The 13,494-nt window shown below is 51.1% G+C and overlaps 1 protein-coding gene across 1 annotated transcript; it reads right to left on the bottom strand.

Moving 5' to 3' along the window:
• Nucleotides 1-2,109: 2,109 nt before the first annotated feature.
• Nucleotides 2,110-13,301, bottom strand: LOC123256182 (carboxypeptidase A5-like; the record flags this gene model as incomplete). Its single annotated transcript, XM_044684863.1, has 8 exons — nucleotides 2,110-2,200; nucleotides 3,288-3,398; nucleotides 3,827-3,928; nucleotides 4,811-4,912; nucleotides 6,476-6,574; nucleotides 9,188-9,322; nucleotides 12,340-12,421; nucleotides 13,180-13,301. Coding segments are annotated over 8 exons (844 nt in total), but the record flags the coding sequence as incomplete, so codon positions are not given.
• Nucleotides 13,302-13,494: the final 193 nt, after the last annotated feature.

The following is a 13,494-nucleotide window of genomic DNA, read 5'->3' as shown; positions in this document are numbered from 1 at the left end:
TTTGGGAAGAAAGAAAGAAAGAAAGAAAGAAAGAAAGAAAGAAAGAAAGAAAGAAAGAAAGAAAGAAAGAAAGAAAGAAAGAAAGAAAGAAAGAAAGAAAGAAAGAAAGAAAAAGAAAAAGAAAAGAAAAGAAAAGAAAAGAAAAGAAAGTTAGTGTTTCAAATCCAGAGCCAGAACTTAATCATCCTCTGGCCACAATCCTTGCCCACCAGGTGGGACTCCACTAGACCAGTGGACTCTCCCCAGACCCACATGAATTAAACTTCTTGACCATTGGCCAAACACCTGAGATTCTTCAAAATCTCTAGATAGAAATCTTCGCAGAATCATCCATTTAGCTAGTAAGAATATTGAAACACTAAAAATTAGTATTGAATTATGGTCCTGAATTGGGAAATGGCTTCCCTTTCTGGTCCCAAGAACAATTTGGTTTCACTTGACCCCCATTGCCTACCCTTACCACTCTTCTGCCTTGGAACCAATACACAGTATTGATTCTAAGATGGAAGATGAAGGTTAAAAAAAAAAAAACAATTTGGTTTGAGGAAATAGTTTCTCTCCTTGAGCTAGGGGTAGAACCCCATGAAACTGGGTTGGGGTCTCCCTTCTTTTGGTAAGATCTTTGTTAAGGATGAGAGGATTAAGGGTGAGCCTCAACCCATTTGAGAGATGAGGTTATGTGATCCTCAGGCCTGAGGCAGCCATTTCTGGACTGCAGATGATGTGGATTGCCATGCTGGAGGGCTGAACAGCTACAATCCCCTGAATTCAGGAAAAGGGGTATCCTGCTCCCCACTAAGTATCTGCAAGCAATTAAAGGATCATGGGAATAATAATCAGAATGGGGTAATTCTTCAAATAAGACATATAGGTTGCTTGAAATTTATAATTATGAGAGAACTCCTTATATCTGTCTTTAGATCCAGTCAATGTAACCTGGGTCCTGGATTAGGGGTCCCTAAACAGCAAGTACTAGTGGCTCAGTTTCCCAGCCTGCAGGGCCAGGGTCAAACTGCTCAGTTGCCACAATCACAGCAATCCCCCAAACAACCAACTCCTCCCCTGCCAACCAAGGGAGATAAGAAACACTCTCAAAACCCCCTTGGGACCTTTCCATTGCCATTGCACTCCACTAGGGCACTCCACCAGGGCACTCCATCAGCTTCTTCCCTCCCATCCTTCGCCATGGAGATTGCCTGAGCTTCCAGTTCTTTGGACAAGACCCTAATCTCGCTGCCCACATGACAATGGCCCAGCTACATGGAGGGTCTCTTGGCATCCTCAGGACTTGATGGCTCTGTGCTAACTGACGTGCAGGGCTGTGACCATCTCAGGCCCTTGGAGGACACCACTTTCTCCCAAGGATCAGAGGCTATCAGATGGGCTCTTGCCTCGTCTCACTGTGCCTGGGGACACAGGGTTCAGATGGGGAAATGCGCTTCCCAAGGAAAGAAAAATCACCAGGAAACATGACCCTCTTCCCCACCAACTGTGGTTTCCCATAGTCAGAGAGTGTTAGAGCTACAAGACCTTAGAAACCAGCCAATCCAAGCCCCTCATTTTTACAGATAAAGAAACGGGAGCCCCTGTCTCTCTGTCTCTGCTTCTCTCTGTCTTTCTATCTCTCTGTCTCTCTCTCTCCTTGCTCTTGTCCTCTCTCTCTCCTCTCTCTGCCTCCCTCTCTGTTCCTTAGTATATAAATACACTCTATGTATACAAAATACAAACTATTCAAATGCATGGATTTAACGTCAGTGCTGGTAAATATTTAACGTTTAGCTCTGGGGGGATCAGTGTTCACTGAATGCACTTTTAAGTTTAAACTGCATAATTCACTTTTTTTTCCTTCATCACTTGCTTAAGTCTAGGCAAACCACCAAACGTCAAGCTTGGGTTTGCATTTGTGACTGATTTCTGAGGGGTAAGTTGGAGCTGGCTCCAGCACAGCCTGATTCTCCATCTCAAGCCCTCCCCTGCGCTCGCTGGCTCCCTGGCCAAGCCGCCCCAGCCAGCATCTGCTGCTATATATTTAACTCTGGGGTCATGGGTCTTCTCAGGGCAGAGAATCCAGCAGGGAGCCTTCCAGCCCCTCCTGGGGCGATGCCATACCTCCAAAGCCGGTCTCCCAGTTCCTGTTGGGATCTACCCCCTTGCAAGTGGAATTGGAATTGGAAGCTCTGTTCTTGCGCCACAGACGGTTCTAGGAGGAGAACACAGGGCACATGGTCTTAGTCTTGGGACTCTTGGCTCTTAGATCATAGGCACGGCACTGGGGAGGTCACTTCTTGGTTTCTAATCCAGAACAAGGGCTTATGGGCTGTGCCATTCGGGACAAGCTCTCTGGGTCCCAGCTTCTGAAGCACAGACGTTTGGGGCCGGAAGGGATCTAGCGGTCAATTGGTCAGTCAATAAGCATTTATTAAGCGCCTCCTGCATTCTGGGCCATCTCCTCCAACCTCTTCATTTTAGAAATGAGGAAACTGATGCCCAAAGAAGAAAAGCCACACCTGGGGGTGGGTCTCCTGGCTCCACGTTTCAAGGGCAATTAGGAACGGAGGACAGTAACCCCACTTCTTCTTCTGGGATGAGTGCCAGGAATTCAAGGGGCAGATGGGAGAGATGGCCATAAGCCAGGGGCCAGGCGGGCCTGTCAGCATTCTCTGCCCAGTGCCCCCCCCACGGGGCGGTGGCCGAGGCTGTGCTTTGGCCACCTCTGCTCCACTGAGAAGGTGAAGAGGAGACGAATGAGAGGAGGAACTAGCAGGGAGGTGATGATCAGAGCAGGAAGGGGGAGAAGTGGGCAGCGAGGTGGCTCGGGATAGAGAGCCAGGCCTAGAGACAGGAGGTCCTGGGTTCAAATCTGGCCTCAGACACTTCCTAGCTGTGAGGCAAGTCGTTTCACCCCACCGCCTAGCCCTTGCTGCTCTTCTGCCTTGGAGCCATACCCAGTACTGATTCTAGGATGGGACAGGAGGGGATTTAAAAATAATCATAGTCATAATTAGAGCGGGTGGGGGACCAGGGTCTGCCACGGCCCCGGGGCCCGGACCAGGGGGTCCCAGGGGGATGGAGTGCGCCGCATTGAGCCACAGCCGGTCTGGGAGGGTTCTGACACTGCGCCATCATGGGTTGGGGGGCCCAAGGCACCTCCCCTGGCCCACGGCACCCTCCGGGGAGACGTGCCCACGTTCTAGGGGAGGGCAGCAGCCCCCCCATGCTCTGTCCTCGCCCTTCACAGCCCTGGGGGATGGGGCTTTCCCTCCCCCTCCCCCTCCTAAGCCACTCACCATGTTTTGGGTATAGGCAAACCCATCAGGGTTGGTGATGACTTCCAGGAAGATGTCCATGTGGTTCAAGACTTCGGTGAGCACCGGCTCTTCCCCATAATCCATGGCGATCTGAAAGGAGGCAGGGGTGTGGGGAGGGGGCCCCCGCTAAAAGCAGCCGTGGGGAACGACGGGGGAGAACGGGGTGCAGGGCCCGGCAGTGCGGTGCTAAGAATCTCAGCTGTCCCTCGTGGGATCTTCTCCACGGACAACCACAAAACGAAAGGGATCCTAAGCGGCTGCTGCGGGGTTTCCTTTTCTCTGTTTAAACCCTTGACCTTTGGTCTTGGCATCCATGCTAAGTATGGACTCTAAGGAGAAGAGCGGGAAGGCCGGCCCAGGGCCTCGGACTCTGGCCTGCTCTCTCTCCACCGAGCCCCCAAGACACGGATTCGTCCCCTTCCGTCAGTCAGTACCATGGACTGGTTCCGAGCCAGGAGAGCGGCAGGGGCTGGCACCGCTCTGAGGCCGGGTTCTACCCGCTTTGGCTAAAGGCTGACCTTCATGGCTGTCCACACTCCAGTGGCCTGGGTGATCCACTCCCGCGCGTGAATGCCGGTGTCGATCCAGACAGCCGGCCGGGTCTTATTCCCGGTGCTGAACTAGGAGACAAAGAAGCCAGCCCACAGGGGTGAGAGGGGCTGCTGGGCTCGGCCACCCAGCCCGCAGGACCCTCCCCAGAGGCTACAGGAAGGCTCCTTGGTGGCTTGGAGGTAGCCTGAGAGGGAACGTGGGCATGTGTGTGTGTGTGTGTGTGTGTGTGTGTGTGTGCACGCTCACGTGTGCACCGCTGGCTTCCCACACTCTAGGGGCCACGCCAGAAGGAAGGAGTAAAAGGGGGTGTCTTCTCCCAGGAAGCAGGAGCGGGGATGGGCATGGAGGAAGGAGAGCCCTTCGGCTGTCAAACAGGAGGTCTGGGTGGGCAGAGCTTGGTGGTGATGAGCCCCGGCCTTCCCGGGCACAGAGTGAAGGCCGGCCGGCCCACGGAGGCCCTCTGTGACCTGTCCAGGGCCCCCGGGGCGAAGGGTCCGCACTCAGGCCTCTGTCCCTGGAGCTGAGAGCCAGGCCTGAAGCGGGGTCCTCCCTCGGCTCAGATTCATCTCTAAAGGCCAACCTGTAGGTTGGCAGATGGCGGACAATCCCGTAAAATGAAATCTCCAAAGCACCCTTCTGGGAAGGGGCAGGAGGAGGACTCTGTACCCCGTTGCTAGTTAGCAGAGGGAGCCCCAGAGCCCCCCAGAAGGATGGTGACTCCCTGCCCTGGCGCCTCCCCATACCACAGCTCTCATTCCTCCATAATCGCCCCAGCAAGGAGCGCCCTCTGAGTGTCAGGGGGACCCCTGGGTTAGATGGGGGTGCTGTCCAGGCACCCCACGATGGGGGCCCCAGAGGTCTCTGCATGGAGAGGGGTGGGCGGGTGGCCTCTGCCCTCGGCGGCCCAGGGGGGAGCCCCGAGGAAAGCGCGAGGGGGGTCGAGGCATCACCTTCAGCACAAAAATGGACCGCTTTTCGAAGGTTTGGCCAATCATAATTTTCGAGACCAGGTCCGAATGCTCAGCCACAAAGTTGTCCATCCAGGTGTAGATCTGAAAGGAAGGCAGGTCAGACGGCCGTGCCCGCGGCGGGGTGGGAGTGGGGGAGAAGACCCGGGAGGGGAGGGCACGAAGGCGCCCCCGCCCGCCCGCTCGCACCCTGCCCTCCGCCGCGCCCCCTTCCTCCCCAGCACGCTGCTCCTCGAGCTCCCACCCAACGAGGCCCTGAGAGGTTGGCTCATAGCATCCCTCTCGTTTTACAGATAAGGAAACCGAGGCCCCGAGCGGTGCCGGAGCTGCCCACCGTCCAACTCTGAGCCAGGCTCCAGATTCCTCCGTTATGGTATTTTATATACATAAAATATATAACTATCGTGTATCGAGTGACTGGCTGTGACACATCCTGCACTATTTACCTTTTCTCCTCCTCCCACGAGGACCTAATTTTTTTGGTCTCAGAACCACCCAATACTTCTTCCATCTTAGAATTAACACTAAGCTAGAAGGGTGGTAAGGGACTCGCCCAGGGTCACACAGCTAGGACGAGTCTGAGGCCACATTTGAACCCGTGTCCAGGCCTGGCTCTCCACCCACCGAGCCCCTGGGCTGCCCCCTCAGCTTTCTCATCAGAAAAGGGATGACTCCTTCCAGCTCTAACTCTGCTCCGATGAATGAACACGGAGACTTGAGCTATTTTTGATGGGCTCCCTTGACGGACGTGGTCCGCCATGTTGGTGCAGACATGGGCCGCCTCCCCGAAATGAGCTCGGCGGGGATTGGTGCTCAGATGGAGGGTGGCGCTGAGGACGGGGCAGCGAGAGCCGCCGAGCCGCCCTTAGAACCTGAAGCGGGGGGTGTAGAGAGGCCGGGCTGCCGGGCTCACTGTAACAGGCCTGAGCACGAGGCCTGGGGGGTCAGGAGCTGTGAGGCAGAATTAAGTTTGGGAGGGGAGCCGTAAGGTGGCTCAGTAGATGGAGCACCAGGCTTAGAGAGGGGAGGTCCTGGGTTCAAATGTGGCCTCGGACACTTCCTAGCGGTGTGTCCCTGGGCAAGTCACTGAGCCCCCACTGCCTAGGCCTCACAGCTCCTCGGCCTTGGAATCACTACGCGGTACGGCTTCTAAAATGGAAGGTAAGAGTTTAAAAAGAGAAGATTTAATTCCCCGGGGGCTAATTCCGACTGGGAGCCAGAAGGTACTGCTGCCAGGGCCAGAGAAAATAGCTGGGGAGGCTGGCGTATTTCTATGGAAAGCCACTGCTGACGCTCCTGGCTGTTTTGATCTATCTTCCAATGATGTTACGTTTATTTCCTGAATATTTGTTTTGTTCAGTCATGTGATCCCACAGACAGAGTGCGCCAGTACCATCTATTGGGTTTCTGGAGCTCTTGGCTTCTTCCTTCTTCCATGGATTAAGGCAAACAGAAGTCAATGACTTGCCCAGGGTCACACAGCTCGTAAGTGTCTGAGGCCGGATTATGAACTCAGATCTTGCCTCCAGCCCCACGTGCCGGGCCCCCTGGCTCCCTCCCAATAGTTGCTCTCTTGTGTAAGTGCTCTTTGTCTCCCCGCCCCGGCAGTGCTCCCTGGGTGCCCGCTCGGAGGGACGGCACACCTACCTCCTGGATCGTGTGGTAAGAGTTGTACCTGAAGCCACTGGTGCTCCTCTCTGTCCTCTGAGACGCCGACATGCCTTTGCGTTCCTCATCCAAGAGCACCTGCGACACAAATCCCCAGTGCCAGCGGGTCAGGCCCGAGCGCCCAGGCAGTGGGGACAGGAAAGCCAACACGGACCCCAAAGGAGGGGGTGAGGAAGGAGTCCCAAGTGCGGGGTTCCAGCCTGGTTCTGCCACGTCCGTGACAGCTAGCACGCGAACGGAGGTCGGAACAGAGCTCGGGAAGAGCCAGGGGACCAGGCCGTGCCAGCCATGGCCTCGTGTGGGGGGATCAGCACCGACGGGACAACACAGCTGGCACTGCAGAGCTACCAAGTGCCTGCACACAGGCTGTTTGTGAAAGAGATAGCAATGTCAGATGGCATTAGCAGAGGTGCTGCCATTATCTGTCCTCTTAGAAGATAACAGAAAGCGAGCAGGGAGAGCTAGCGGGATGGCCCACAGAACCTGGATCCAGAAGATGTCACCAATTAGAATTGGTGGAACCCAGGAAGATGAAACTTATGCCGATTTGTCAATAAATCAATCGATTTCATCAACAGATCTGCCCCTGTAGATTGCACCCAATCTATAATTTGCGATCTAATTAAGATAAATGAAAAGTCCTAAACCTGGATTCAAAAAATCAATTCTATAAGTACAAAATAGAAGAAGAGCTAGACAATCCTCACAAATGATCATTTATCACAATTTACTTATTTAGAAATTATTAATTCTAACATAAGTGCTTTAAGGTTTGCAAAGAGCTTTACAAATATTATCTGATTTGAGCTTTACCACAGCCCTGGCAAGCAGGCATTATGATTATTATCCCTAATTTCAGAGAGAACACTGAGACCCGGTTTGAGTGATTAGCTCAAGGTCACCCATCAGGGGAGGACCTGAGGCAGGGTTTGCCCGTCCGGCTCTGTCCCACTTAGCTGCCTCATAGTTTGTGTGAAAAACAAAGTTCTAGAATTTTAATGGACTACAAGTTTAAAGTATGGGCTAATTTAGTCACCTTCTTCTAGTCCATTCCTTACTAGAGTACTCATAAAAAAAAAACCAAAACATACCAAAGTCAGAATATTGATCCTGAGGGATTCATCTGACTACTGAGTTGGCCCCAGGTGGATGGAGAGAAGCCACGAGAAGGATTCGAGAGATGGACTTTTTAAGGTCTTAAGATTCCATTGTTTTCTTCAATGAATGCATCCTTACCTGATGGACCACAGCCCTGACTATCGTGCCCCAAGTTAGACAGCATGAAGACAGATTGCATGATCTGATGATTCTGGAACCAGACTTTTCCCAGATTCAAAAAAACCCAAAGAGGAATTTGGTCTAGGACATCTAAGCAAGTTTTCTCATTTCCAGGCTAAAACTTGGTAGAATTCCATCTACAGAAGGCACCCATAAGGGTTCCTTCTTGATCATCCCTCCACAATAAATCAGACTAGTCCTTGAAAGAAGATACCTGACCGTTCCATCATGATCTTTTTGTTTACCTATCTACCCTATGTATATAAAAAAGGGAATGTTTGAAGATTCAGGCAGAAATTTGTTGTCATTTGGTCATTTCAGTCCTATCCAACTCTTCATGATCCGATTTGGAGTTTTCTTGGCACAAATACTGCCTTGGTTGGCCATTTCTTCCTCTGCTTCATTTTACAGATAAGGAAACTGCGACAAAGAAGGCTGTGACTTGCCCACAGTCACACAGCTAGTAAATGTCTGAGGCTAGATTTGCACTCAGATCTTCCTGACTCCTAGCCTAGCACTCTAATCCCTGTGCCACCTACTGCCCTAGATTGAACAAAGAGAGATGCTCAAACCTTTTCTGGTAGAAAAAAAAAAAAAAGGAAATTTTCTAATTACAGGCTCTCTTACAAATTTGAGAATTAGTTATTTGAATGGACTGTTAACTAAGTTAGAAATTATATTTCGGATATATGGATTTTCATTTGACCAGTTCTAGAAATTTCTCTTAATTATCTATTAGCCTCTCCTGTCCCCTTCCCACAAAGTCAAAGATGCATCCTAAAAGGCAGGAATGTGGATCAAAGGGCCTAATGGCTTCTTAACTATGACCTCCCTTGCCAGGACAGACTGGAACACAGATATACACACACACACACACACACACACATATAAATGTGATATATGTATATTGAACATCGACACCTTAAGCATTTACACCTAGAATCACAAGTTCTCTAGGGTCATAAATTTAGAGCTATATGGGACCTTAGAGGTTGTCTAGTCTAATCCTCTCGTTTCACAAATGTCAGCCCTATTCTCTCTGCTACAAGTAACCTTCCCCACTGCAATTTCCATTTATCATGGTTCAGCATGGGAATTTGGGGGAAGATTTGTGGAAGCTGCAGATGATACAAGAAAGGCCATCAGCAGACACGGAAAAAGTTTCGAGATTCAGAAATGCATAGTTAGCCCAAAAGTTATAATAAATGATGGTAAACACCCCAAAAAAGAGGCAGAAAAAAACGTGGACTTCTCTAGTATGAAGGGAAGGTTACTTTTAATTACATGTATTTTCCAGATCATGGGGTGCTGAGCCCCCAACCCCTGTGACAGGGAAAAGATACCCCTACTTAGAGACCAAAATTGGAGTAAGGAAGGTGAGGCACCAACCCCAGTCCTAGGAAGAGATCTTACCTGGACATCCTCTATCATGATGGTATAAGACATGCCAGTGGAATTCAGGTAGTTTTTGACAATTTTCAGGTTAGCAAAAGGAACTCTCATATCCACAGGGAGGCTGGGTCTTGCTGGAGAATGCCAGAAATCAATCTTGGGGGGAGGGGGAGAAGAGAAGGAAGATAAATTGAGTTTCATCCTATGACCTTGGACGTATGAATCCAGAGAGGAAGCCATGACCTGATCTACTGCTCTCCAGCTGGGAGTCACGGCCCTCCTCCGGGCCCCCTAATGTGATTACTGAAAGCCCCGAGGGCCCCGCAAGCTCATGGGGAGGGCCAGGAGTTGGAGAAAGTTCTTGTCCCAAAGGATGCTCTTTCTCCTGTGATCCCCAAACGCACTCCGCCATCTTCCAGCATTGTTTCTTGGGTAAATTCAACTTTGGGCTGGAGCGTCGTCGGGCCCCAAAGATTCCCAGACGGCATCTAAAGAAGTGACGAGTGAGGCCGCGTCACGATCACCGTGATCATTAACAGCAGGGGAAACGGCAAGGACCGGGAGCCGGGTGGAATGTAGGCAGAGGGCATCCCTTCTCCTCCGTCACGGAAATGACAGGAAAATGGAACGTCCGTAGTACGAGACAAGCATGTGGGATGCTTGGATTCTACTCTCGGGAGTCTGTTGTGTCCCTAAAATTAGCTTATGGCTCTGTTCCTCCATTTTTCTCTCTGTAGAGAAATGGGACTTATAACATAATAATATATGTTATATTATTATAATATATAATATCATATTATAATATATAATAAAAATAATATATATAACATGCTTTGATTTGTGACCAACAGAAAAATCCATGGTCAGCAGGGGAGAGGGGCACAAGCAGAAATAGCCATTGGCCCTGCTATGGAACCCCATTCAGAAGTGCCTGCTTGCCTCGACAGCCCCCCAATAAGATACAGATTTATTATGAGAATTAAACAGAAATGTCGTCGTCCTCTGAGATCGATGGATTGTCACCCTGAGCAAAGTCTTTTATCCTCGTCTATAAAATGGAGACGACAAAGCCGAGCGTCCTTAAAGCGTGGGCTTGTCGGTCAAAGGTGGTCACGTAGGTGAGGCCACTTGGGGGCTGCAGAGCCCTCATGGCGGTCATTTTTTTCTGTCACCCTAAGAGAAATATTTCCAGTGAAAATGAACGATTTCTAGCTGGCCCTTACTTACATGGCGCTTTAAGGCCTACAGAGCTCTGCACTATTATCCTTTCATTTGATCCCTACAAGTTGTGGTTCAGTGGTTTCAGTCGTGTCTGACTCTTCGTGACCCCATTTGGGGTCTTGGTGGCAAAGACACTAGAGCGGTTTGCCATTTGCTTTTCCATATCACTTTACAGATGAGGACATTTGAGGCCAATGGGGTTAAGTGACTTGCCCAGGGTCACACAGCTAGCATGTGTCTAAGGCCAGATTTGAACTCAAGAAGATGAGCCTTCCTGACCCGCTCCCTGGCGCTCTATCCACGGTGCTGCCCCCACTTTAGAGATGATTAGGTAGGCAGAGGTTGAATGATTTGCTTAGAGGGTCATTCAGGTAGTAAGTGTCTGAGGTCAAATTTGAATTCAGGTCTTAATCATTATTATAACTGCTAACATTTATAGGGCACTTGGCAGTGATGATAGCCTTAGATCCTCACAACACCAGGGGAAGTAAGTGCTATTATTACCCCCATTTTAGAGATGATGATAATAGTAACATTTATATAGTGCTTGCTGTGTGCCCACTACTGTGCTAAACAGTTTGCCATTGTTACAGTACCCAGCGAGGTAGGTGCTAATATTACATTTTATCAACAGCAATAATAATAACAGCATCAATAAAATAGCTAATGTGTCTATAAGCACTTATTATGTGCCAAGCGCTTCACAAATAGGATCTCATTTGATTCTAACAATTCTGGAAGGCAGGCGCTGTTGTTATCCCCGTTTTACAGATAAGAATAATAACAATAATCAAAATGGCTAACATTTGTCTAGTGCTTACTGTGTGCCAGCACTGTGGTAAATGCTTTACAAATATTATCTCATTTGAGCCTCACAAGAGTCCTGGAAAGCAGGGGCTATTATTATCTCCATTTTATAGTTGAGAAAACAGAAGCAGACAGAAATTAAGTGACTTGTCCAAGGTCCCACAGCTAGTAAGTAGCTGAGGCTGGATTTGAACTTACATCTTCCTATCTTCCTTCTTAGCACTACTATTACTGCTCTGCTCAGCTGCCAAGGAGGCTGACTTGGGCTATTAAGATGGACCCAGGCCACATGTGTTTGCTACGTTGAGCTTTTTCATCAGGGGACTATCTGCACAGGGTGGCTCAGTGGAGTGAGAGCCAGGCCCAGAGACGGGAGGTCCTAGGTCCAAATCTGGCCTCAGACACTTCTCAGCTGTGTGACCCTGGGCAAGTCCCTTAACCTCCATGGCCTAGCCTTAGAACCAATAGGTGGTACTGAGTCCAAGACAGAAGGTGAGGGATTTAAAGAAAAAGGAGTTGTGTCTACAGGTTCCCTGACACTCTGCTCCTGATGGCAGTGGTTGGGGGGCCCTGAGGAATACAGTTTTACACCAGGCAAAGATAGGCCTCCCACTGCCCCCATCTCTTAACCCCCCCAGTTTGACGCTTCAAGGGGCAGTGGCTTCTTCTGGGCCCCAGCCTCTTCCCCAGGGCTATATAGAACATTGTATTTTCCCAGAGTCTGCGGCCCGTGGGGGGAGGGGGCAGAGCTGCAGGTCTGGGGTCCTCCTGCTGCAGAGGCTAGAGCCGGCCCGGCTCTTGGGAGGGGTCTGTTGCTGTTAGCCTGGGCCTCCCCCCTTTTCTAAAAGCACCACACACACATCCACTTCTGAAAAGTAAAGTGAACTAAAACTAATTTGAGTATTTCACAACAGGTCCTGAGAGGTGAGACCCCTCCCCCAAGGTGTTCAAGAGACCAGGGCTGGGAAACTGCTTCCTGCCAGCTAGCCTCGGCTCCTTTACTTTGTATATAAAGATAGAATAAGATACAAGAAAACTAAGGCCAGGCAAGTGACGTGACTTGTCCAAAGTCCTGCAGCAAGATGCCCATTGGAACCCACGACCTTTCCACTACCCCACCGGGGCTCCCACAGGCCAGTCTTCACCTTCAGGTAATCTGAGTCCTTCAGATTCCTCAGTAACTGGAGCTCCTTCTCGTCCTTGGCCTTGACACGAAGAACCTGGTCTCTGGGAAGACATAAGGCAAGGGGCAGTACGTGGTGGGGGAGGCGGGGAGACGCTGCCCTGGGGACAAGTCAAGAAGGAGAGAAACAGGGAGCCACCAAGGATGGGGACCCGGCTGGGGAGCTCGGCTGGCCGAGGTGGGCTGGGGAGACATCGGCCGCAGAGAGCAAGGAAGAAAAAGGAGGAGAAAGAAGAGGGAACTGGAAGAGGAAGGGAGGGAGAGAACGGGTAAGAACGAGGAAAGAAGGCTGTCATGGAGAAAAGGGGAGCCGACCCTTGTTCTAGGATCTGTTCAGGGGCTCCAGACCCCCCCCCACGCTGGCTGCCCTGCCTTCCTCTAAGGAGCACCCAGTAGGATAGGATGCTAATCAGGGGAGAGAAGGAAGAGGGACGGGGGATGACTGACTGCAAAGAGACCCATTTCAGCGATGCTGAAACGGAGGCAGGCAGAGAACAAATCTAAAGCAGAAGAGGCGCTGAGACTAGAACCCAGAAAAAATAAGAGGGAGGGGGAAGGAGATGGCGGCAAATGTACCCATTTTACAAGCACTTAAACGGAGCAACCAAAAGCAAAATATAAAGCAGAAGAGGCGCTGAGACTAGAACCCAGGAGTCCTCACATTCCACAACCCAGAGACGTCTATTTTTACAGTCCCAGAGACGTCAGCCTTCCTTTCTCTCGCAAGACGCACCCCCCACCCCATTTCCACATCCCAGCCACCCCAGATCCCCCGACCCCAAGGCGGAGAGACTCTACTTACCCACTGAACATCATCTGACTCCAGGTGGTCGCCAGGAGGAAGCTCAGGACCAGGACGGCCCTCATGGCGAGCCGGAGCGGAGCGGGGCCACTGTCTCGGGCGGTCCCGTGGAGCATCCTTCTCTGCAGGACAGCAGGCGCTGCCCCTCTACTCAGGGGCTCATGGCCTCGGCAGCCGTGCCCTCTCCCTCCGCCTCTCTCTCAGCGCGCCTTCGCTTATCTGGGAGAAACAGACACGGGTGACGCAGACGCCGCACGATGCTCTGAGGCTCCCCACACCTGGCCGGTCCCCACCTCGGAGCGGAGCCCCGGGGGA

This window comes from Gracilinanus agilis, unplaced genomic scaffold, assembly GCF_016433145.1.
Source record: "Gracilinanus agilis isolate LMUSP501 unplaced genomic scaffold, AgileGrace unplaced_scaffold56720, whole genome shotgun sequence".
NCBI classification, from domain to species: Eukaryota; Metazoa; Chordata; class Mammalia; order Didelphimorphia; family Didelphidae; genus Gracilinanus; species Gracilinanus agilis.
The sequence above is the reverse complement of the archived record's forward strand: the minus strand, read 5'-3'. Positions and strand labels throughout refer to the sequence as shown.